Source organism: Ricinus communis, chromosome 6, assembly GCF_019578655.1.
Source record: "Ricinus communis isolate WT05 ecotype wild-type chromosome 6, ASM1957865v1, whole genome shotgun sequence".
Classification (NCBI taxonomy): domain Eukaryota; kingdom Viridiplantae; phylum Streptophyta; class Magnoliopsida; order Malpighiales; family Euphorbiaceae; genus Ricinus; species Ricinus communis.
The window spans coordinates 24,325,735-24,352,102 of NC_063261.1; the positions used below are offsets into that span (position 1 = coordinate 24,325,735).

The window sequence follows — 26,368 nt, forward strand, 5'->3', positions numbered from 1 at the left end:
ATTCAATTTGGTCGTACTTGTATTAAATGACTATTATACCCTTATCTTTTGGCTGAACAGACCACCTACCCACCCACCTTGGTCAAAAAAATACTAAATTCGATCGTGTACTTTACTTAATTAATTAGATGAGTACTCGTGTTGTAGCAGGGTTAAAATATTATAAAAATAATGTTAGTAATTTATCTATATAAATATTAATGAAATATTAGATAGTTATATATTATAAATTATTGGTTACTAAGTTTTATTATAATTAATATTTTATGGATTATTGAAAATTTTAGTATATTGATAATCAGTACTTTTTAAAAAAAATAAAATATTGGAAAAAAACTAAGAAAAATTTAAAAATTTAATATGAATAAACCGATGAAGGTTTTAATTAAATCATTAAAAAGAAAAAATAATATATTAAAAAATACACAAATATTCTCAAAGAATAGAAAAATTGCTATGTAAAAAAATTATATTAAAATATGTGATAAAAATATGTAAAAAAATGAGTTTAGAAAATAAAAAATATATTTAATAAAGAGAAAATATTTCTTAAAATACTCTTTTTATATACATAGACTATTAATTTGAATTTAACTAACCTATGATAGAAAAGCAAAAAAAGTGATAAAGATAAATTTATCTGTTCATAAAAAAAAGTCCATGACAAATATAAGAATAATGAAGAAATTGATTTAAAAAAAATGGCGGTAGTTTGTGAGAAAAATAAAATAAAATAAATGGCAAAAGAATTTAATAAATGAGATATGAGAATTAAGAGTTTTTATTATTCTTTAGAAATAGGAGAATAAGAGTTAAGAAATAAAAGATATATGTTAAGTTTTCCTATGAGTTTCTATGTGGCAAAGTTTTATGAAGTCATGTCATATTGTTTTCCAATGAGAAAATGACATATGACATATTCATAAAAATATAAATTAATATGATTTTAAATAATACTAATAATAAATATGGTACTTTTTATTTATTTAAAGTTTTACAAAGTTGTATGTTTGTTTAAAGCTTTCAAAGTTGTTTATATGTCCATAAAGCAATTTAAAGTTTATCTTCTTTATCTATCTTCTTCTTCTTTCCCCATCATCAAGCGTATGCTCTGTGCTTGCCTCGTAAGAGAATCCTGCACATCAGAAACTTGCTGATTGTTTCTGTTCAAATTTATTTTCAGATCTATAAGTTTATAGGCTGGAAAACAGATTCTGCAAGAGCATTTAAAGCTCCCACAGGCTGTTGAAAGCGTGAATCTGGTTACAACGCCACGAACTTAGATCTAAATCTTCACTGCTCACTATTTCCTTCTATTTCCTAGATCTTGTTCAATTTTGGTATCAGAGCCAATTGGGTTCCGGGATTAGAAGCATATCTACATTATAAAGATTTTACATTCATTTTAAACTGCATCAGGTTTCCTATAGGCAAGTTCTGTTCATTTTATCTTGTGATAGTAAGACCCGAAGTCGGAATGGTCCAGCTTGTCTAGAAAGATATTTTGGTTTATTTTAAAATGAATTTAGAACCTTTCTTTTGTAGATCTTCTTCTTCCTCAAATTCTTCCGCCTCCGAATCATCGGTGTGGTCAGTAAATAGTGAAGAAATCACTATTGAAGATTTTTCAAAGCATATTGACGATTGGGAAATACCCAAAGTCCAAAAGAAACAAATTTATGAGTTTTCAAAGTTCCATCTCTTCAAGACTGATTTTACAATCAAGACTGAAGAAAGAGATATCCAAATTTCAAAGCTTTTTGAAGAGATTTATCTCTTAAATCCAAAGACCCTCCAAAAGCATATGGAAAAGGATTATAAATATATCCACATAGGTCTAGTCCAGGTAGGTATTAAGCCCCTTACCAGAGAAGGTCTAGATACTTCCATATTAGCCGTCCTTAGGGATGCTAGGTTTACAAATTTCTATGATTCCCTGTTAGGTACTGTTGAGTCGAGCCTCAATAAAGAACCTATTTCTTTTAATTGTTTTCCAAATATCACGATTTCTTTAAACGATAAAAATGTTTTAAAGAGCATCGTTCTTCAAATCAAAACTCACAATTATAAAATGCTTGAAGGATCTATTCCGATAGCATTAATCTTCAAAATTCATTACAAAGCTATGATTTTTGCCTTTGGTTCCAAACACAAACTTCACTCACCAAAAGGAGAAACACTGTTCCTACAAACAGATCTATCCAAATCCAACGCAACTATTCCAAAAACCATTCAATGGAAAGACATTACACTTCCAGAAGAATGGATCCTCGAAGGTGCAACCCAACCTTCATCTCCAAAGCAAACAGAACCAAACACAAACCTTAAACACATAGCCCAATATCCAGATGGAAAGGTAAAGATCACATTCAACAGAAAGTCAACTTCCTCTAGATTTTCTGATGATGGTTCTTCAACCTCGACCGTAGATATTGGAAGAGTATCCAAAATACCTTCTGTTATCTATGCTCCTTACAAAGAACCAATTCCATCTCAAACTCAACCCAGATTTTCAACATCTGATGTTCCAAATACACTTGAATGTTGATTACCAAAGCAATATCCCCGGACCGGTTTACACCGATCCAAAGAAAGATGGCGAAGATATGGAGATAACCTCTACCCCATCTTCACCATCACCATCGGCCATAACCCAAAACCTTGGGCGAGAGATCAACATGATTTCAAAAGAGTTTGAAATTGACAAAAACTCTTGCATGAAGATTTCTATTCAAAGAAAAACCATCTTAAGAAACTTTGGTTTTTTAAGAATTTTTAAAAGAAAAGATAGTATTCGGGAAAATACTATCAATTTTGCATTCAAAACAAAGCCCAAATCAAATCTTTTGATTGGTTTCAAATTCTTGCAAAGAAAATGACATCCTTTATCCCTTTAAGGATAAGTCCATTAGTCCTCACGGTAAGGAACAAAGCCCCTGAGTGGAAGGTAGGAGAAAACCTAGCCTCGGTCGAACATCCTCCCTTAGGAAGATAACCATTCCTTATGGAGAGTGAGATAGAGGCAACACCTTACAAACTGGTAGGCGAAGACCTTGAAAAGAATGTTAAGAATATTGTTCAGCGAACAATTATTCGAACACTGTCTAAACACTATAGGAAAGCAACTGGTTAGAATAGAAAACCAGATTCAAAAGCCCCCTGTGGTGACATCTCCAATCCCCGATCTTGGTCAACCAAAAGAGTCGAACCGGTCAGAGAAGCTTAAAAACCCAATTTTTAAGCCATATCAAAGCCAAGCCAAGACCATTTCCAAAAGCAAACTGAGTTTGCCAAAGCGATCGGAGAATAGGCCGAGTAGATTAGCAACCTTTGTGTCGTCCAAAATCTAGTGCCGGATACTCCTCAAAGCGGTAGGAATATCAGTGCAATAGGACAAGCCCAAAGCGATGAATCAGATGATTCAGAGCTTGAAAGCCCCATTCCAAAACCCTTGACATAAACAGTTAGGAATCCAAGCCCCTAGATTGTCCTGGAATACTCCTAGGAGTACTGCTCCGGATCTAGGAATTGAAAATAGAAATAACATCCTAACCCAGTCTAGATTCAATGCCTCCTCCGAATACATGAATGGAATATAGATGGAATGTCTGAATACAACATCCTTGGTCTCTTACAACAGATGACCATGGCAGCCAATGCCTACAAAACCCAAAGTGGTACCTCAGATAGAGCCATTGCTGAGCTCCTGATAGCTGGATTTTCTGGCCAGTTAAAAGGATGGTGGGATTATCATCTCACTCAAGCACAACAACTCCAAATCCTAGGTGCTATCCAAACCATAGTAGAAGGAACTCCCATTCTAGATGAAATAGGAAATCCGATTGAGGATGCAATGTCAACTCTAATCCTCACTATTTCCCTTCATTTCATAGGAGACCCTTCTCTGCTCAAAGACAAAAATGCCGAGATCCTTAGCAACCTTACTTGTAAAAAGCTTAGCAACTTCCAAAGTTACAAAGACACTTGCCTAACCAGAGTCATGCTTAGGGAAGATTCTAGCCAACCTTTCTGGAAAGAAAAGTTCTTAGCTGGTTTACTTAAGATTTTAGGTGAAAGAGTTAGGAATACCATAAGAGAAGCCCATAACGGTCAAATCCCTTATGATTTCTACACTTATGGTGAGTTAGTTAGTCTAACCCAGAAAGAAGGTTTAAAAATTTGTCATGACCTTAAGCTTCAAATCTGACTCGAATGGGAGATGAAAAGACTAGGCGGAAACTAGGTAGTTTCCGTAACGTTGAGTACAACCCAATAGAGCCCGTGTCTAGTTCGCAAAGGGAAATGCAAAGTTGATTCTTATTCAAAATCTTTCAAAAAGAAACGATTTTCAAAATATAGAAAGCCTTCTAAAAGCAAGGAGAATTTCTATAAAAAACCATCTTCTTCCAAATTTCATTCTAAATTTCCAAAGAAAGATTCCAAAAAAGATTTTTCAAAAATTACATGCTTTAAATGTGGTAAGAAAGGCCATACTTGAAGTATTGTAAGTTTTCCAAAAGACTTCTTGAGCTTCCGAATAAAAGAAGAAGTTTTGCAAAAGATTTCTGCTCTTCTAGTTGATTCATCTGAATCAGAGTTCTCAAACAGTGAGGAAGAATTTCAAATTGATGAAATCAAAACCTCAACTGATTGTTCTGAGACAGATTCAGAGAGTTTTTAAAAAAACATTAATATGCTCACTAGGCAACAAGAAGCTCTTCTTGAGGCTGTAAAGCATATTAGTGATCCTCTTATTCAAAAGCAAGTTTTAAAAGAGATTTTAAAAACTGAATCTCTGGTTCCTTCTTCTAGTAAGAATACTTATGATCTTACTATGATTTTGGACAAAGGGAAGAAGTTGAAAAGCCCTCTTCCTACTGTTCAGGAACTCCAGAAGGAGATTAAATCCATCAAAACAGAACTCAAAGAGTTGAAAGAAAAACAACAAAATGATTCTGTTTTGCTTCAAAGCCTGATCCTCAAACAAAATAGTGATTTTGATTCTGATGAGGAAAATGATTTTCAAAACCTTGAAGTTTCTGAAAATGTTCCTGAAAACTTTATCAATGTTTTAAAGGAAATTACTTCAAGAAAATAATTGATTCAAATAAAGCTTGTTTTCCCTGGTGATTTCCAGATAGAAACCATCGCGTTGTTTGATACAGGAGCAGACCTCAATTGTATCAACTGCGAACTGGTTCCTAAGAGGTTTCATCAAGAAATCAAAGAAAGGCTGACTTCAGCCAATTCTTCAAAGATTAAGATTGCTGGTAAAACTGAAGCCGCAATTCTTAATAATAACATTGCTTTAAAGAATGTTTTTATTCTTATGAAAGGATCTTCAAAGAAACTGTTATCTTAGGGACTCCGTTTATCAATTTGATAACTCCCTTTAAAGTGACAACTGCTGGAATCATTTTCAAAGCTAAAGATTCAAAGATTGTTTTTCCTTTTCTAGAAAAACCAAAAAAGAGAAATTTGAATCTTATCAAAGCACATTCCATTTACAATTTTGAAATCAATGCTTTGATCAAAGGTAAACAAACCCATCTTTCTCATCTTCAACAAGATGTGGGTTTGAAGAGAATCCTAGATCAACTGCCAAAATGATTTTATCCAAAGGAAAATTTCTGATTTTCAAATGAAGATTGAGAATGAACTCTGTTCTGATCTTCCAAATGCTTTTTAGAATCGAAAGCAACATATGGTAGATTTGCCATATGAAAACGATTTTTCAGATAAGCAAATTCCTACTAAAGCTAGACCCATTCAGATGAATGAGTCTTTAGAAAGCCATTCGCAGGATTAAGTTAAAGATCTTGAGTCTAAGGGTTTAATTTCAAAGTCTAGATCACATTGGTCTTGTGCGACTTTCTATGCTCGATAAGAATAGCGAAATAGAAAGAGGAACTCCTAGGCTAGTGATCAACTACAAACCCTTGAACAAAGCTCTTAAGTGGATTAGGTATCCTATTCCAAATAAGAAAGATCTTTTACAAAAGCGCATTCGCATTCATCTTTTCAAAGTTTGACATGAAATCGGGATTTTGGCAAATCCAGTTGATCCAAAGATCGTTACAAAACGGCATTCTGTCCCATTCGGTCAATATGAATGGAATGTGATGCCTTTTGGATTAAAGAATGCCCTTCCGAATTTCAAAAATCATAAATGACATTTTTAATCCATTTTCAAAGTTCGCATTGTCTACATAGATGATGTTTTAATTTTTCAAATTCCATTGAGCGGCATTTTAAACACCTAGAAACGTTTTTCTATGTTGTTAAGAAAAATGGTTTAGTGGTTTCAAAGTCTAAGATATCTCTTTTCAAACGAAATTAGATTTCTTGGTCATTACATCTCTCGGGGTACAATTACTCCAATTGAGAGATCCCTTGCATTCACTTCCAAAGTTTCCGGATAAAATTTTGGAAAAACTCGACGAAGATTTCTTGGTAGTTTAAATTATGTCATGGATTTTTATCCTAATTTAAACTGTCTCATGAAAGCCCTGCATGATAGGCTAAGGAAAAACCCTCCTCCTTGGTCTCATCATACAAAGATAGTCCAAAGCATTAAAAATAAGTTTTAGAAATTCCTTGCATCTGGTGATCATACGCATTCAAGATTGTAGAAACGGATGCATCGGAGTTAGGATATGGTGGGATTCTAAAGCAAGTTCAAAATTCAAAGAATGTATTGTCCGGTTTACTTACCTTGTGGGCGATACTCAAAAGAATTACTCTACTATCAAAATGAAATCCTTTCGATAGTTCTCTGTATTTCTAAATTTCAAAGCGATCTTTTAAATTAAAAATTTCTTTTAAGGATTGATTGCAAGTCTGCGAAAGAAGTTTTACAAAAGATGTTCAAAATATAGCTTCAAAGCGGATTTTCGTTGGCAAGCTATCTTATCCGTTTTGATTTTGAGATTGAATTTATTCGAGGAGAATCAAATTCTATTCCCGACTTTCTAACCGGAGAGTTCTTACAAAACAGGAGTGATACAAAATGCCAAGAAAATCGAAGTCGAAGAAAAGTCCACGGTAGTTCAAGGCCCAATTCAAAGCCCGGTGAAGGAAGTTCCCTTTAACTTCAAAGCCCATCGGGACTTGGGTGAGATAATCCAGAAGAAATTGATCGGCGGATCGGTTCAGCAACAAATGGATCCTTTAAAGCCGATCAAGCCGAACAAATTCGGGAATGGCTTGCCGAGACGAATTCATTCGAAGGGTGGAAGAATACAAAGACAAATGGTTCAATCACATGCGAACCATCTAAACAAATTATTCCAAGCGAGCGGCTCAAAGTCGTCCTCTTCCTCTGAAGGGTAAGGTATACTATCATCCACTTTTCGAAATCTGAGATAAGTTTTCCTCCGAATCTATCTCGAAACTCGAATAGTTTTTCGAAGCTAAACTCTCGGAGATTGTTTGATGCAATCAAAGCGTTTTAAATCAAATGAGTATTTGGAAAACCTATTTTCAAATGTTTAACCATTGGGGAAGGATTACGCACGAAGCCCTCGAAATTGGTTTCAAGATTTTCCTCAGTTGGTTTTTAAACCTGGAATATTTCAAAGCCTCGGGCTTATTACCGGTCAATCCTTGAGGTTCTTGGTTATTAAATTCAAGCATTTGAAAAGACAAAGCCCATAAATACCTGCGTATTCAACATGCACAATCCAAGAATTCTTCACCCGTCGATTGGGGTATGGATTTACACTCTCTCGTTCCTTCCTACTTCTACAAAAGAACCTACCCTTCAAATCTAAACATCTCTTTCTCTATTGGGATTACCAGGCACAGTTCAATACCTTTCTTATCCAAGCGAAGGAAGAAGCCACTCTGGCTATTCTGCCGACAATATCAAACCTCAAAATCCCTTCTTTGGTTTAAGCGGTGGTGGAATTACTACGGTAATGGCCACGAGACTCTTATTCCGAAGTCTTACCCTGTTCAGCCTCTTGAAGCAAATTACAAACCAAATTCCATGGAAAGCGTTTTTCTCGCTTCTCCTTTTACATTCAAATTTCTTTTTACCTAGGTGTGTGTATGGTACTTTCATCGCTTCAGGATGGTGAGATTACACTTATCCGTCGATTCGAAGTAAAATGGTGGGATAAATTCAACCACGAGACAAGCTGTCCTAAAAGCCGTTCAAAACTTCTTGACCAAACATGCCTCCTCACAAAGAACAAACAGCGTTCTTGGCACAAAGTCTTTTCTCCTTCCAAAGCTTGCTGTTAGTAGAAGATTTCCTACAACTTATAAAATGGTTATGCAGGGCGACTTACAAAGGCAAATCAAAGCCTCATCATCATCCTCTTCCGGCGCATTCGATTTGGATGATCCGGTGAGAGCGATTGTTATGGGATACTCGAAGTCTACGTAAATATTATCTCCTTCTTTATAAGCCCATTGGTTGAAAACCGGAAATGGTAGCCCAAGGTTATTTGTGTTGGGCCAAAAGCCCACTAAAGCCCGGAAAAGAAAAGAAAAGAAAAAGAAAAGAAAAGAAAAGAAAGAAAAAGTCAAAGTAAGATTCCTTGAAGCATGAGCAGCTTTCTCGAAAGGCGGTTGGCATTATCGAAAGACTCAAGCATGTGAAGCATCTCTGAGACTCAAGACAAGTGGAATCATTTCTACTCAGCAAGCATCGAGGCCGTGACAAGTATCCAAGCTCAAGACCTCTATGTAGAGGTCCTCTTCATCCTCGGAACTTAGAGAGAAGAAAGAATTCTAGAAAGAGTTTCTTCTCTCTTGAGATGAAGAAGGAGGACTCTATATAGAGGTCTCGAGTAGAAATGATTCTGTGAGATGCTTCATGCTTGAGTCTTGACAATGCCAACCGCCTTTCGAGAAAGTTGTCGCCATGCTCAAGGAATCTTTGCTGACTTTTCTTTTCTTTGTCTTTGTCTTTTCTTTTCTTTTCTTTTTTTTTTTCTTTTCTTTTCTTTTTCGGGCTTTACTTGTGGGCTTTTGGCCCAACACAAATAACCTCGGGCTACCATTTCCGGTTTTCAATCCATGGGCTTTTAAAGAAGGAGATAATATTTATAGACTTCGAGTATCCCATAACAATCGCTCACCGGATCATCCAAATCGCGCGCCCTGCTTATAAGTTGTAGGAAATCTTCTTCGGTCATCGCAGAAGCTGAAGGAGAAAAGACTTCATGCCAAGAACGTTGTTCTGAGGAGGCGAAGCTATGTTTGGTCAAGAAGTTTTGAACGGCGGCTTGGTGGTTGAATTTATCCCACCATTTTACTTTGAATGCGTTGAAAGTACCATACACATACCTGTGGTAAAAAGAAATTTGAAAGGAGCGGAAAAATGCTTTCCATGGAATTTGGTTTGTAATTTGCTTCAAGAGGCTGAACAGGGTAAGACTTTGAATAAGAGTCTCAGGGCATTACCGTAGTAATTCCACCACCGCTTAAACCAAAGAAGGGATTTTGGAGGTTTGGATATCGAAAGAGGTGTTTAGATTTGAAAGGTAGGTTCTTTTGTAGAAATAGGAAGGAACGAGAGAGTGTAAATCCATACCCCAATCGCATGTTGAATATGGTATTTATGGCTTTGTCTTTTTCGAATGCTTGGGTCAACCAAGAACCCCAAGGATTGACCGGTAATAAGCCCGAGGCTTTGAAATATTCCAGGTTTAAAAACTAACCCTGAGGAAAAATCTTGAAACCAATTTCGAGGGGCTTCGTGCGTAATCCTTCCCCAATGGTTAAAAATTTTGAAAATAGGTTTTCCAAATACTCATTTGATTTAAAACGTTTTGATTGACTCAAAACAATCTCCGAGAGTTTGGCTTTGAAAACTGTTTGAGATAGATTTAGAGGAAAATCTTTATCTCGATTTCGAAAAGGATAGAAAGTATACCTTACCCTTCAGAGGAAGAGACGACTTTAGAGTCGCCCGGCTTTGGAATAATTTGCTTGTAGATGGTTGACTGAACCATTTGTCTTTGTATTCTTCCACCCTTTGAATGAATTTAGGTCTCACGAGCAAGCCATTCCCGAATTTGTTTGGCTTGACTAAAGGATCCATTTGTTGCTGAACCGATCCGCTGATCAATTCTTCGATTATCTCACCAAGTCCTGATGGGCTTTGAAGTCAAGGAGAGCCTTCACCGAGCTTTGAATATGGGCCGGCTTTTGAACTAGCCGTGGACTTTTTGTCTTTGTATTCTTCCACCCTTTGAATGAATTCGGTCTTCACGAGCAAGCCATTCCTGAATTTGTTTGGCTTGATCGGCTTTGAAAGGATCCATTTGTTGTTGAACTGGATCTGGTTGATCAATTTCTTCTTGGATTATCTCAGTCCAAGTCCTGATGGGCTTTGAAGTTGAAGGGAGAGCTTCCTTCACTGGGCTTTGAATTTGGGCCGGTTTTGAACTAGCCGTGGACTTTTCTTCTTTGGACTTCGATTTTCTTGGCATTTTGTATCACTCCTGTTTTTGTAAGAACTCTCTGGTTAGAAAGTCAGGAATAGAATTTGATTCTCCTCGAATAAATTCAATCTCAAAATCAAAACGGATAAGATAGCTTGCCAGAAAATCATTTTGAAGCTATATTTTGGAATCTTTTGTAAAACTTCTTTCGCAGACTTGCAATCAATCCTTAAAAGAAATTTTTGATTTAAAAGATCGCTTTGAAATTTAGAAATATGAGAACTATCGAAAGGATTTCCTTTTGATAGTAGAGTAATTCTTTCGAGTATCGTTCCGGTGTGATAAACTGGACAATACATTCTTTGGAATTTTGAACTTGCTTTAGAATCCCACCATATCCTAACTCTGATGCATCTGTTTCTACAATCTTGAATGCAGAAGGATCGGTAGATGCAGGCAAGGAATTTCTAAAACTTATTTTTTAATGCTTTGGACTATCTTTGTATGCTGATGAGACCAAGGAGGAGGGTTTTTCCTTAGCCTATCATGCAGGGGCTTTGCGAGAGATTCACTAAGAATCATAGTAAGATCATAAGTATTCTTATTGGAAGAAGGAACCGGAGATTCAGTTTTTAAAATCTCTTTTAAAACTGCTTTTGAATAAGAGGATCACTAATATGCTTTGACCTCAAGAAGAGCTTCTTGCCTAGTGAGCATATTAATGTTTTGAAGAGCTCTCCGAATCATCTCGGAACAATCGATTGAGGTTTTGATTTCATCAATTTGAAATTCTTCCTCACTGTTTGAGAACTCGATTCGGATGAATCAACTAAGAGAAATCTTTGCAAAACTTCTTCTTCTATTTGGAAGCTCAAAAGTCTTTTGGAAAACTTACAATACTTGAAGTATGGCCTTTCTTACCACATTTAAAGCATGTAATTTTTGAAAAATCGTTTTGGAATCTTTCTTTGGAAATTTAGAATGAAATTTGGAAGAAGATGGTTTTTTATAGAAATTCTCCTTGCTTTTAGAAGGCTTTCTATATTTTGAAAATCGTTTCTTTTTAAAGGATTTTGAATAAGAATCAACTTTGCATTTCCCTTTGCAACTAGACACGGGCTCTATTGGGTTGTACTCAGTGATTCTGAAACTACCTAGTTCCTGCCTAGTCTTTTTCATTTCCCATTTGAGTTGTCTTTGAAGCTTAAGGTCATGACAAATCTTTAAACCTTCTTTCTGGGTTAGACTAACTAACTCACCATAAGTGTAGAAATCATAAGGGATTTGACTGTTATGGGCTTCTCTTATGGTATTCCTAACTCTTTCACCTAAAATCTTAGGTAAACCGGCTAAGAATTTTTCTTTCCAGAAAGGTTGGCTAGAATCTTCCCTAAGCATGACTCTGGTTAGGAAAGTGTCTTTGGAAGTTGCTAAGCTTCTTACAGGTAAGGTTGCTAAGGAGCTCGGCATTTTTGTCTTTGAGCAGAGAAGGGTCTCCTATGAAATGAAGGGAAATATTGAGGATTAGAGTTGACACTGCATCCTCAATCGGATTTCCTATTTCATCTAGAATGGGAGTTCCTTCTACTGTGGTTTGGATAGCACCTAGGATTTGGAGTTGCTCTGCTTGAGTGAGATGATAATCCCACCATCCTTTTAACTGGCCAGAAAATCAAGCTATCAGGAGCTCAACAATGGCTCTATCTGAGGTACCACTTTGGGTTTTGTAGGCATTGGCTGCCATGGTCATCTGTTGTAAGAGACCAAGGATGTTATATTCAGACATTCCATCTATATTCCATTCATAGACGGAGGAGGCATTGAATCTAGACTGGGTTAAGATGTTATTTCTATTTTCAATTCCTAGATCTGGAGCAGTACTCCTAGGAGTATTCCAGGACAATCTAGGGGCTTGGATTCCTAATCTGTTTATGTTGAAGGGTTTTGGAATGGGGCTTTCAAGCTCCGAATCATCCCGATTCATCGCTTTGGGCTTGTCCTATTGCAACGATATTCCCACCGCTTTGAGGAGTATCCGGCACTAGATTTTGGACGACTCGGAGGTTGCTAATCTACTCACCGTTCTCATTGCTTTGGCAAACTCAGTTTGCTTTTGGAAATGGTCTTGGCTTGGCTTTGTAAGCTGATATGGCTTAAAAATTGGGTTTTTAAGCTTCTCTGACTGGTTCGACTCTTTTGGTTGACCAGTACTGGGGATTGGAGATGTCACCACTACAGGGGGCTTTTGAATCTGGTTTTCTATTCTAACCAGTTGCTTTCCTATAGTGTTTAAACAGGTGTTCGAATAATTATTCTGTTGAACAATATTCTTAACATTCTTTTCAATGTCTTCGCCTACCAGTTTGTAAGGTGTTGCCTCTATCTCACTCTCTCCATAAGGAATGGTTATCTTCCTAAGGGGAGGATGTTCAGACTGGACAGTTAGATTTTCTCCTACCTTCCACTCAGGGGCTTTGTTCCTTACTGTGACAGGACTAATGGATTTATCCTTAAAGGGATAAAGGATGCCATTTTCTTTGCAGTAAATTTGAAACCAATCAAAAAATTTGATTTGGGCTTTGTTTTGAATGCAAAATTGATAGTATTTTTCCTGAATACTATCTTTTTCTTTTAAAAAATTCTTAAAAAACCAAAGTTTCTTAAGATGGTTTTTCTTTGAATAGAAATCTTCATGCAAGAGTTTTTTGTCAATTTCAAACTCTTTTGAAATCATGTTGATCTCACTTGAGGTTTTGGGTTATGGCTGATGGTGATGGTGAAGATGGGGTAGAGGTTATCTCCATATATTCGTCATCTTTCTTTGGATCAGTGTAAACTGGTCTGGGGATATTGCTTTGGTAATCAACATTCTGAAGTGTATTTGGAACATTAGATGTTGAAAATCTGGGTTGAGTTTGAGATAGAATTGGTTCTTTGTAAGGAGCATAGATAACATAAGGTATTTTGGATACTCTTCCAATATCTACGGTCGAGGTTGAAGAACCATCATCAGAAAATCTAGAGGAAGTTGACTTTCTGTTGAATGTGATCTTTACCTTTCCATCTGGATATTAGGCTATGTGTTTAAGGTTTGTGTTTGGTTCTGTTTGCTTTGGAGATGAAGGTTGGGTTGCACCTTCGAGGATCCATTCTTCTGGAAGTGTAATGTCTTTCCATTGAATGGTTTTTGGAATAGTTGCGTTGGATTTGGATAGATCTGTTTGTAGGAACAGTGTTTCTCCTTTTGGTGAGTGAAGTTTGTGTTTGGAACCAAAAGCAGAAATCATAGCTTTGTAATGAATTTTAAAAATTAATAAAATAGTAAAAGAATAAGAATTTATATTTGGATCATAAAAATAGTTAAAAGAAATAGTATATATATATATATATATATATATATATATATATATGATATCAAAAAATAATAACATAAAAAAACAAATAGCAAAAGTTCTAACAATCTATTTATTAAAAAAAGTATTATATTAATATATGAGAACTTATTCGTACAATAAAATAGATAGAGTTAAAATTGATAAGTATATATATTTCTCATATTTATTTATTTTAACATATAAAAGAAAATTATGAGAATGTATTATGATTTTTATAAAATACTAATATACATATATAAATAAAAGTATCATAAAATAAAATAAAAATTTATTATTATACTAATATAATAATTAATTGAATTATACAATATATAAAATAATTTTTTAAATATAAATTAAATAAAACAATCATGCAATGAGATGAGTAAAGTGCTAATAGTTATATATAAAAGAAAACAATAATAAAAGAAAAAAATTAAAAAATTTAGATGCAACTTCAATGAAAAAAAGAAAACTAAAAAGTTTAGGTGAAATAAAATTTCTTAAATATCTTATTTTAAGAGAAGAAAGAGAAAAATTAAGAGAAAAAGAAATGATTTATAAGAATAATTTATATAAATCAAAAGAAAATAAAACAAATCATATAAAAAAGACATTTTCAAAACCTTACTTTCATATAAATATAGATAAATTATGCGTCTGTCTTTTTTAAGGGATTAATTATGTCTCTTAAAAGGCTGATTCTCTGGATTTATGTGATTTATTTATGCTTACAGCAATATAAAATTAACATTCAGAGAAACGAATTAGCATATATATGAAGCATTTTCAGATTTTCCATGAAATCCTATCCCATCTTCCTTTCTTTGGCTACAAAGACTTTTGAACGATAGGAATATTTTAGAGCCAGTTTGACATATATTCTTTATTATTTTATTATTACTATTATCTTTTCTCTATTTTTTTTTTTTAAAAAAGTCTTTTATGATAGAAAAAATTCCACGGGATATGGATTTTTTCAGATTTTTTTTCTTTTTTTTAATAGCACTATTTTGTTTATATGGCCTCTTTTTTTCTTTTTTATGAGATTTTTTGTATGGTTGCTGCACTAATATGTTCTAATTACTAAAAAAGAACTGTAAATAATAAAAAGTGAATGTAAATAAATTAACAAGAAAATAAAAAATTAATTTTTATAATTTTGTATTAGAAAAATAATTATTTAAGAAATTTAATAAAAGTATTATAATTCTTTTTCTACAAGATCCATTTGAATAATCTTTATTGAATTAAAATAGTTTCATTTTAAATAATAAATATTTCTTGAATGTATTTTGGACAAAATTAGTAATAGCTTTAACAACTAGCTTTATAATTGAATAGTTATAAAAAAATATTTTAATAGAAATCAAACATTAATTGAAAAGAAGTAGAAAAAAAAAAAGAAAAATTAAGTTGTCAGTAATTGATAGTGTATGGCAAAAAAAAAGGTTTAATTACAAAAAAATTCTCGACCTTTGGTATTTTTCTCAATTTAATTATGTGTTTATAATTGTAACAATGTCATGCGCGATATTATAAATTTTGTCAAATCGATACATAAATTAAATTTTTGGTGAAGTTTATTCCATGTGGCTGCCGGCGCTCTGGTAATTTAAACACGTAGAAACGGTGCGTTTTAAAGCAAAAGCAGAAGTGCCGCGTTTTGTCTTATAAAAACAGTGCATTTTTATAATCTTAATATGCCCCAAATGCATCGTGCTTCATATGCCCAAATTCATTTGCAATCTGTAACCCTAGCTTTTCTTATTCTCGTGGTTCATATGCCCCCAAATTGACATTTGTCAGCTAGTTTTAAGGTCGCGCATGGAAGAGGTGATGGTATTGTATTAGATTGATTGAAAGATTCATTTGGAACTTCTGATCTTATGATGCTTCAATTGTAAGCTGGATTAGTAGTTTGATAGCTTCACCCTGACATATGAATGCCTTCCTTATACGAAAGAGATGATGAATCATTTGAAGGCTGAAAGGACGCATTGGAAGAGGTAATGAAAGTGAAGATGGTAATGGAGTCAACTATTGCAGAAAACTTGATGACTGCAGAAAGCTAAATTCTGATAAGAAAATGCTACAAAGAGAGTGTCCTGATGTGGTTTGAGAAACTTTTGTATTGTACTACTCATTGGTATTGGTATTGTAATGCCTATGATTTAGCTTAACTGTTGGATAAATATTTGTTTTGTAATTTGAACAGAAATATTAAATAAATGACAATGTTAATTTATGATTATTGAGCATTTTGACATAGGCCATATAACTTGAAGTTTGATGCCTTTTGTATATATGGTACTAGTATAAATCATAAATGGAGAATACAAGTGTTTAAGAAGAGTATAAATTGATGAAAATAAAGGCATTATCTGCCTTCAAAACATTATGTTAATATGTGTGGGTACAAAGGCAGTATTTGCCTATAAAAAATTAGTGCAAAGGCTGCTACAAAGAAAGGCACAAGTCTACAAACAAGATAACAAACACAATATTTGCCTAAAAAAGGTAATGTCATGCTCTACATTTAATCACAATTGTATTGTACTACTCAATTTGCTTGACTTTCTTGGGTTCCAATAGGTGCAACACCTCTCCCACCATTTTTAGCTCCTCTGCCAGCTCTATTGTTTGTTGAACTTGCAATTGTTGGTCTGGCATAAGAGGGAACTGATTTGCCCTTACTTACTGCTGCCTTTGCTGATGCTGCCTTTGTACCAGAAATGAATTTCACTCTCCTTGATTCAGGCATCTAGAAACCAAACACAATTGTTCCATTAGACTAGGCATAAAATATTAAGAAATAAAATGTTGTATTAAAATTACCCTCAAATACATGTTGCCAAAATCTTCAAATATTCTAACTCCATAACCTTGGTTAACTTGTTTGTACAACCATAATGAATACATATTGCTTCCCACTGTTTAAATGTAAACCAAATACAAGTGTTCAAAAAACTTACTAATGCAGTTTCTTTTTTCCTCCTTTGAGGTCCACTTGAAGGTATGCTAGCAAATTGAGTTTGTCCAGATTCAGGTCCACTTGAAGGTGTGCCAGCAAATTGACTTGGTCCACTTGAACTAGGGACATTAGACTGAGTTGTTGGGGAAGTTGCAGTAGATCCAAGTGCAGAAGTTGCTTTTTGTGGCCTGCCACGCTTGACTGGCAGTTTAGGAGGTCTATTGAAAGATGGATCATTTTTCATCTTACAACTCCTTTTGTTATGCCCAACTCCTCTACATACTGCACAAGTCATTTAAATTCCTTGTCTAGACAGCTTATTAGGATTCTTTGGGTCTTCAGTGATATCTCTCTTCCTGTTCTTCTTAGGTCTGCCAGGCACTTTCTTAAATTTGGGTGCCTTGATTGGAAGCCCATAAGCTTCTGGCCACATTTTTCTGCCATTCAGTGGCTCAAGAGCATTTTTGTAGGTTTCAATATAAGTTTCTACACTAAAGTACTTGTCCACAAAGGTTGCACTATCCTGGTTCATCCAATGAATGCTAGAACATGCATGGATACAAGGAATGCTTGTTATCTGCGATGCTCTACAAGTACAAGTGTGCATATTGATATCAACCACAAATTGATCCTCTCCTATGTTCACTTGGAACTTGCCACCAACAGCAGGTTTGCAAGTACATAATCTACTATTGTATTTGATTTCTTCAAGCTTAGTTCTAATTCTAGGTGTGATGGAGTCAGTTAAACCACTAGCATGCATCAACTTACTGTATCATTCACCATTTCTCTTAACCCATCATTCAAACTCATTCTTGGAATCTTATAAGAAATCTTTGCCCCATAATACCCTAGTTTTTCTACTTCATCAAGTATGTCAAAATATCCTATCCTATCTAGGTCTAATCCATGTTTAGGCAAAATATTTCCACCTACATAAACCACATTCCCATAAATAAATGCAAAACGCCCACCATAGTTTATATATACAGAAAAACTGTCAGACATTCTGTTGAAAGAGTGCATGAGTTAATATTTCAACAAGACAAACACAATACTTACATGAATAAGACCCTACATACCATGACAAACTCAAATAAATAAATATAAAAATCACAGTAAACTCAAATACATTTTGACAAACCCGAAAGTGCATAATAAAAAATTGATTGATGCCCTACCCCACACATATCGCACTCATCTCATTAAAGTAAAAGTTTCTTAGAAAAACAATTAACAATGTAATAACTTACTTGTCCTTTTCCAGTGGTCAGTACTTCAAGGGACTACAATGTTCGATGGCTACTGTTGTCTTTACTGGTTGAAGGGACTACAATATGTTTGATTCCTCAAAGCGGCTTCACTTTCACTCTTTTTTACTCTCACTCTATTCTTCAAATGGTTTCAGTAATCATAAACGGTAAGAAATAATGGCTATTTCAATTTTGGGGATTTAGGGTTTTCTTACACCATATAGGCCATCATTTCGTTCTTTTTTTTTTGTTCCTATTTAAGACTATAAAAACGCACCGTTTCTATAGGGCAAAACGCAACATTTCTGCTTTTGCTTTAAAACGCACCGTTTCTACGTGTTTAAGTTACCAGAGCGCCGGCAGCCACGTGGAATAATCTTCACTAGAAATTTCATTTATGTATCGATTTGACAAAATTTATAATATCGCGCATGACATTGTTACAATTATAAACACGTGATTAAATTGAGAAAAACGCTAAAGGTCGAGAATCTTTTTGTAATTAAGCCAAAAAAAAGAGTTAATATTTTTCTTTGAATACATACTATGTGTCATATTTCTTTAAGTGAAAAAATGGTGGAACATCTTCCAAGCTAAAATGGATAATGAATTTTTATTTTTGAGAAAAAGAAGGGATAAAAGTATGATAAGGAAAATGGAAAAAGAAAAATAGAAGAAGGAATGAGAATGAATGAAAAAAATGTCGAATAGTAAAAGACCAAAAAATAAAGGTACAATGAATAATTAGATATATGAACTTTAACCATTTAGTTACTTTAACATCTTAATTTTCAATTTAACCTAACAAATACCTAAACTATGTTTTTATAGTCATGAAATACTTTTAATTTTCAATTTATCCTGACAAACACTTAAACTTTGTTTTAGGCTTAATTGCCAAAAACTATCCTAACTTTGCATTTGTTATCAAATCTAGCATGTACTGTTTAAATTTTCAATTTTAGCATCAAACTTTAACATTAATTTCAATTTTAACGTCTAGTGAAATTATCAACAAAATTTGTTGATATGGCATGAACTTCGGCAACAACAATAAAAAGGAGAAATTAAGTCAGCACCTTCACTATTAAAATATTATTGTTTAAGCTAATAGAACTCTAAAGTTAAGAAAAAATTAATTTATGTACTTACATGATAATATTTTAGTTATGAAACAAATCAACAGCTCTAATATTGACTCGAATTTTTTTGTTGCCCGAGTTTACATCACGTTAGCGGATTTGACAAATAGTTTTATTAAATGCTAAAATTGAAATCAATGTTAAATTATGGTATTAAAATTGAAAATTTAAAAACTACGTGCTAGATTTGATAACAAGTGCAAAGTTCAGGATTTTTTTGAAATTAAGCCTTTATTTTATGATAACTTTAAAACACCTATACAGAATACACGTGAAAATATTGAAGGAAACCATGTATGAAAAAGTATTTAAATATCACAAAAAATATAAGTTGAGGCATCTATCAGGTTATATCAAAAGTTAAGGTATTAAAATGGTCAAATGGTCCAAATTCAAGTGTCTTGATATGTATTTGGCCAAAATTAAATGAAAAGAAATCTTTACTTTTACATGCATGTCATGTGTAACATTTCTTTAAGTGTAATGTGATGTTTTACATGCATTTCATGTGTTTTTTCACTATACTATTTGCATTAGATGGTGAAATAACTTGATAAGTGTCATTTGTCATATTGCATGCCATGCATCTTATATTTGGTTTTTGTAATTTTTTTTTTATTTTTTTGTTTATGTTTGGTTTATCTTTTGCTACAAATCAATATTTTTGTTTCAAAATATACAAATTTTTTTTTCTTTGGTTTATTTTTTATTATGCTATAATTTACTTTTAATTATGTTGTTTATTAGTTTATTTTTGCATCCGTATAATATTTTTAGTTTATTTTCATAACAAATTAGTATTTATAATTTATTTTCTGCTATGCTATGGTTTATCTATTAATATGTTTTCTTTAATTTATTTTTACAAAAAAATAATTTTTTTTGTATAACATATCAACATTATTTATAGGTTTGTTCTTTACCTTTTTTTTTAGACTTGATCTTCTAAAATCAACTCAGATTGATTAATTAGCTACGAAACTCTTGTAAATGTATTAATTTCATCAGTATTGGTTAAAAATTGATCAAAACAAATAAAGATTTAAAGAAAAATAAAGCAACTTTATGAGTTTTATAGTTTTATTTTAAAGATTCGAAACTAATATTTTTTCTGATATTTTTAATATAGTTGTCGATTTGGGCTTCAAAATTGGTTCTGAAAATAAAGTTTCATCAATCTTTTTATTTTTTATTTGATCTAAGGGCTGACAGCCTAAAAAATCCAAGCCTCTGTTGAAGTTTGTTATTTTAATAATTTTTTTTAAAATTATCAATTTAGCCATGATTTAGCCAACTGAGTGTGATTTTAATCCAATTGAGTTGTTTCTCAAAATTGGGCAATGTGAACAATGACATGAATGCTGATTAGAAAATGAAAATCTAAATTGATGGGTCTTAATGCCATATTATTTATACATATTGTACAACTTTGAATTCTCATCTCCTAAATGGCGTTTAAGTTACTATTCTAATTTTCACCAGCAACTCAATTTGGTCAAAATTGCACTCAATTGGCCAAATCATAGCTAAATTGGTAATTTTAAAGAATTGGCCAAAAATAGAGAATTTTCATAAATATTTGAATTTTTTAAGTTATTAGGCCTTGATCTAATGAATTTGTGTTGATTTATTCTTTGCTTTTTAGGTTTTACACTTTGGATGAAGAAGTTAGTATTTTGATATTATTTTTAATAATTTAAATATTTTTGTAATTATTTTAGGTCGCAATATTTTTTGATAAAAAATATATCATTTTTCATTTTTTTAAAATTTTCCCTTTATAATAAAGAGAATAAATTATATATTTTTTAAAAATATATTTTAAAAGCCAGAAATGGTAATTCAAAAAGAGTAGAAGTTTATAATTTCAAATGCATGTAGTAATACCAAACCGGCCCATAATTTAGTAACAAATGAAGCCAATAGATTCCGGTTACCATTTTTAGAATTTTTTTTCAAAAAAATGGTGTTCAAGGAATGAAATTGCAAATAAAAGTGCACTTATTTAAAGAGGGCCAACAAATCGTGGGCTTTGAACCATGCAATATAAATTGTCATTCCTTTACTCTCATTAGAAAGTAAAAACACCCTTAATACAGAGAAAATAACTCGAACCTCATATCACTCACTCTTAAAAGTAACTGCTCTTACCACTTGAGTTAGATCTCACGCGTGAAATGCAATTATTCCTAATCATTATGCATTAAAATATTTTTTTTTTCTCAAATCGGGATCAATATATAGATAGTATTAAGATATGAAAGAATAAAAATAAATATTGTTATTTCTTTTCTTTCGTATCATGAAAATAGAAATAAAGTCTAATTTGGTAACTGACCTTATTGTTTGGATTCAATTTAGCCCTTTTATAAATTTATGGATATACCTAAACTTTTACATATTTAGTTCAAATTATCTATTTTTTTTATAAAAATTAGAGAGTGGATACATTAAGAAAATGTAAAATTTAAATTATTTAAATTAAATGATACATATTGATATTTAAATAAGATATAATAAAAAATATTATTGATTTTCAATGTTCTTTTTTTTTTCTCTCTTAATAATGACGGTGAAAAAAATAATTACGATAATGGTGGTACCGAGGGTAGTGGAGGTAATAGTGGCTTCAGCGAAAATAATAGTTGTAATAACTATTTATTGCTTAATTATATTAATTGTACTAAAATTATACAATAACTTTATATATTATTATAATATTATAATTATTTTTTATTTTTAATGGAGAGTTCTCTTTTTTTTTTTCAGAAATAGAGTTAAAATTTAAATTAAATATATAAAGATTTAGACTAAAAAGTCCACAAATTTAGAAAGAGACTAAATTAAACCCGAATGATACAATTAGTAACCAAATTAAACTCTATTCCATGAAAATGATATTTTCATTCCACATATTACTTCTTAATAATTAATATTTTAAATAAAACTTGTATAACTTCTCTTCATTTTAAACTTTCTAATGTTTTGATTGGAATATGAATTTCTTGTATGTTGCCTCACTTGCATATTTAAAGGAACACACTATTAGTAATCCTAAGTGGATATGATAGAATGGAAGTTCGTTTTGACCCTTGAATGTTAGAGTTATGTCCAAATTGAATCAAAATTACCTTTCTAATTACATTAATAAAAGATTTCAATATATAGTTCAATTAAGTCCACTGTCCCTTGCAATAAATAAATAATAATAAAAGTCCACTACCTAAAAAAATTATAAAAATAATTATAATATTTTGTATTAAAAAATTAGTTTTTTTGAGTGACGTGAAACTTTTTTTATGAAATTTTAAATGTACATGCTGAACAAATATATTATAACTGACATTTATTTAACAATTAAAATTTGCAATATGGTATAGCTATGCTCAGTGACTAATTATGTACAAAACAAGTTTATAATATTTAAATGAGACCGATTGTTGAAATATCAATATTAATTTTTTTCTTAATCCTATAGCACTAACAACTAAAAATTACAAATAAAATAAATCTATAATTTGTTCTATTATGTAAAAGTAAATAAATAAAATTACAAATATAAACCATCACAAAGCTAAAAAAGAATAAAGATAATTTTCATATTAATAATAATGGATTTGTGCAGCTCACCTGTAAGAAATTAAGAATGTAGCAGTATTTTATAGAAAAGCAATTTTCTATTAACATGGAGTTAATAAAAAAATCAAGTCCTAAGATCTTGAAACTATCATTTGAAGGGAATTGAAACAGAATTCCGGTGGATCATGTGATGATAAAATTGATAAATATAAAACATAAAAAAAAAATATTAGAAAGTACATAAGTTCACTTATATAGCAAACACAAGATTTTAATCGACTAAATATAAAAAGCAATTAACTAATTTTTTTAGAAACAAATATTATATTATCTATTATCAGCTAATTAATATATAAAAGATACTTAAAAATTATAAAAAAAAAAACTATTTTAAGAAAAGTAATTAATTTTGTAGAAATAATGATCTTTTCGAATATGAACAGAAGATAAAAGAGCAAACTTATAAATTACATTTAAAAAGAATATAAATTTCATTGTGCATCACATAAATTCACCAATTCCTTAAGGCACGAGATAAATAAAAGTAATTTGTAAGAAAGAAAAACCTTAAAGAAAAAGGGATGGTTACCACCAAAACCTATGTATTAGTGGAAACTAAGAGAAAAAGAAATAAAAATCAAAATATTTATTGTGATATAGTTTTTAAAAGATTGAGAAAGGAGAATAAGAAGGAAGAATTTATACCCTAGCTACAAGATTTTTTTTTCTCCCTATTTTTTCACTGTCGGCCACGGTGACGATAGCTATTTTTAATTTTTAATTTTTTTCTTAGTAATTTTTTCAATCTCAATAAAATAATCAAATCGTATTTTTATCTTATGTATGAATTGGTTAGAGTTTATAGATTTTGATTGCAAAATCTTTTATGTTCTTTTAGTAGTGAATTTGGATAAATAGATAACAAATCAAAGAAGTTTTGAAGAAGATCCTATGACTGCTAATTCAGAGATAAATCAAAACATTCCAACAATGAGGATGAATTTTTTTAGTTAAAAGTTCATTTAGGATCTTATTTTATATTTACTTTTCTTAGTTGTTTGTTAATTTCGTTGATTAAATATTATGAATATTTTATTTTGTCTTTCTTTATGTGAGTTTATTTGTATTCTTTCATGAGAGTTTGTTTATATTTTTTCATGAGAGTTAGGATGAGTTTGATTATGGTATTCAAAAGATTGAACTTTTTAAAGACTCGTTAAATGACAATAAAATTGATTTGTGGCTCAATATAGCCACCAAGTGGAATGTGTTTCTTATCGATGTGCCAAATGCAACCAAGATGCTGTATGCAATTGTTCCATCAACACGATTAATGAAGCTTAGAGAAAAATCTCATTTTCGTAACAAAATTAATATAAATTTCTTGAACGTAATCATGTTTACTTGTCTATTACAAATTGTGCTTAATAATTATTTTTAATGGAAGACTCCTTTTATTTAAAAAAAAGGAAGAGTATTTTTTATTTTTCTCTTTAACCATCAAAAGAGAATTTTAACTGTCAACACTATCTAAAATTTTCTCAAATAAAAAGCTTAAGCTTAATTATCTTAATTTCTTCGAAAGCAAAAAATACATATTTATATTTATGAAATTTAGCTATTTAATCAATGTAATTCTAATCTTCAATTTAATTTGATAGATATTTAAATGTGATATGTCAATAATTTTTAATATATGTCTTCATTCAATATATCCACATATATTGCACGAAAGTGTTTAAATTTTAGCAAAAAATAAAATTCAAATATATGTTAAGTTAAATTGAAAATTAAGAGTGTTTAGATACTAAAAATATAAAATTTAATAAATATCTTATTAGGTTAAATTAAACGTCAAATATTAAATTAATTAATTGATATAATTCAAAGGCATAAGTATACATTTTGGCCAAAAAAGAAAAATAAAAGAAAATTATGAATTTATTCTCCAAAGTCCAAGTAATTACTTCATTTTTGTAGTCAATCCTAAAGTTAAAAAAGGTTCAAATCAAAATTTCAATCATAATAAAAAATAATTTCAATAAACCCCATTTTATTTGGATAAAGGGTCATTCTAGCCTCTAGACTTGTAACTGTAGGCCAAATAGGCCGAATTTCATTGTTTCCATCAAATAGCCCCAAAAGAAACCTTTTTCAAGCCAATTAAACCCATTTTGGCCCTTAACCCAGCACGTGTAAAACACGTTTACTATCAGAAAAATGGGTCTATTAAGATATCAACTCTCACTTTTCTCTTAGCTCAGCTACTGCCTGAGTTGGGCGAGAATGAGCTAGCACGTGTATATCTTACATTGAGTAATAAACCTAAAGTTAAAGAGAAGTAAATTAAGTAGAAAACTCCTTAAGCTCTCTAATTGAATCTAACTTAAACTAGATTTTCTGTCTAATAACAACGGAAGAAAATTGAATCCCACTTAAGCTGGGTTTTCTGTCTAACACTCTAAAAAGTTAGTTCCATTTAAGAAAAACACCATAATCTACGCACATTAAGTTAGTAATGCGGATTTTTTGTATATTGCATTGATATGTTAAATATGTCTTTTGCTATTTAAAATAGATGGAGAAGTTTGTTTTGTCGTTATTTAAGTGATAAAAGTCATAGCTAGTAATAAACTAAGCAACTTGTTTTAGTATGTGGTCCATGTGTGTTTTTTATTGATTTGATTTATATGCACATGGATAGTTGTGTATTTTTTTTTATAATGTTATATGTGAGTTGATAAAAATATTGCGTTCTTTTATCTGCAAGATTACTATTTAACAGAAGCAATATCAAGAATACCTATTAGTTTTAAGATTCATCATGGGGATAAATTTGTTAGAGATTCTAAGCTTAGGTATGTGGGTGGTGAGATATTTTATTGAAAGTTATATGATATAGACACTTTACATTTCATGAGAATTGTTAGTAAACTGAAATGTTTAGGCTATGCACATAACCCCTATGTTTACTGGTTACCTGAAGATAAATTGTTGGAGGATATGTTCTTAAGTTCATGAATGACTTGTACATACATGAGATATTGTCCTTAGCTTAAAAACATTTGAAGGTAGAGTTATTTCTTGAGCATTTAGTTGATACAACTGAAATCATTGATAATTCTATGGTATTGAGGATTGATAATAATGCTAAGGATGATGATTTACAAGAAGTGGAAGTGGAGTGCTGTAATGAGGTTAACATTGATGAAAGTATTGAGGTAGGTGTAGAAAAGGTAAAGAAGCATGTGGACCCTAATCTAGACCATAATGAGGGGGCGCACCACATCGAGTGGTTTAATAAGGTGGATTTAGATAGTGAGATATTTAATAAGGTTTCTGCAGGTTGTCAACAAGATTTTAGAAAATGGAGAGACTTTGGAGATGAAATAGAGATGCACTTAAGAGAGGTTGGAAAGAAGGATGCAGACCTATTCTTGGTGTGTATGGATGCTCCTTAAAGACAAAATGCAAAAGAAAACTTCTTACTACAATGGGCAGAGATGCCAATAATCAAAGGTATCCTGTTGCATGGGCAATAGTTAGGTTTGAAACAAAAGTAACTTGGATTTAGTTTTTTCAAAAGTTAAAAAAAGATCTTGGATTGACTGATGGGAAAGACTTCACTATTATTAGTGATATGCAGAAG

The 26,368-nt window shown here is 31.8% G+C and overlaps 1 protein-coding gene across 1 annotated transcript; it reads right to left on the minus strand.

The window, feature by feature from the left end:
• Positions 1-17,040: 17,040 nt before the first annotated feature.
• LOC107262429 lies at positions 17,041-17,508 on the minus strand. Its single transcript, XM_015728218.1, has one exon. It carries the CDS (start codon positions 17,506-17,508, stop codon positions 17,041-17,043), a length of 468 nt encoding a protein of 155 aa, XP_015583704.1.
• Positions 17,509-26,368: the final 8,860 nt, after the last annotated feature.

Coding starts and splice junctions, on each gene's coding strand:
- LOC107262429 (XM_015728218.1), bottom strand. CDS start 17,508: ATGCATGCTAGTGGTTTAACTGACTCCATCACACCTAGAATTAGAACT.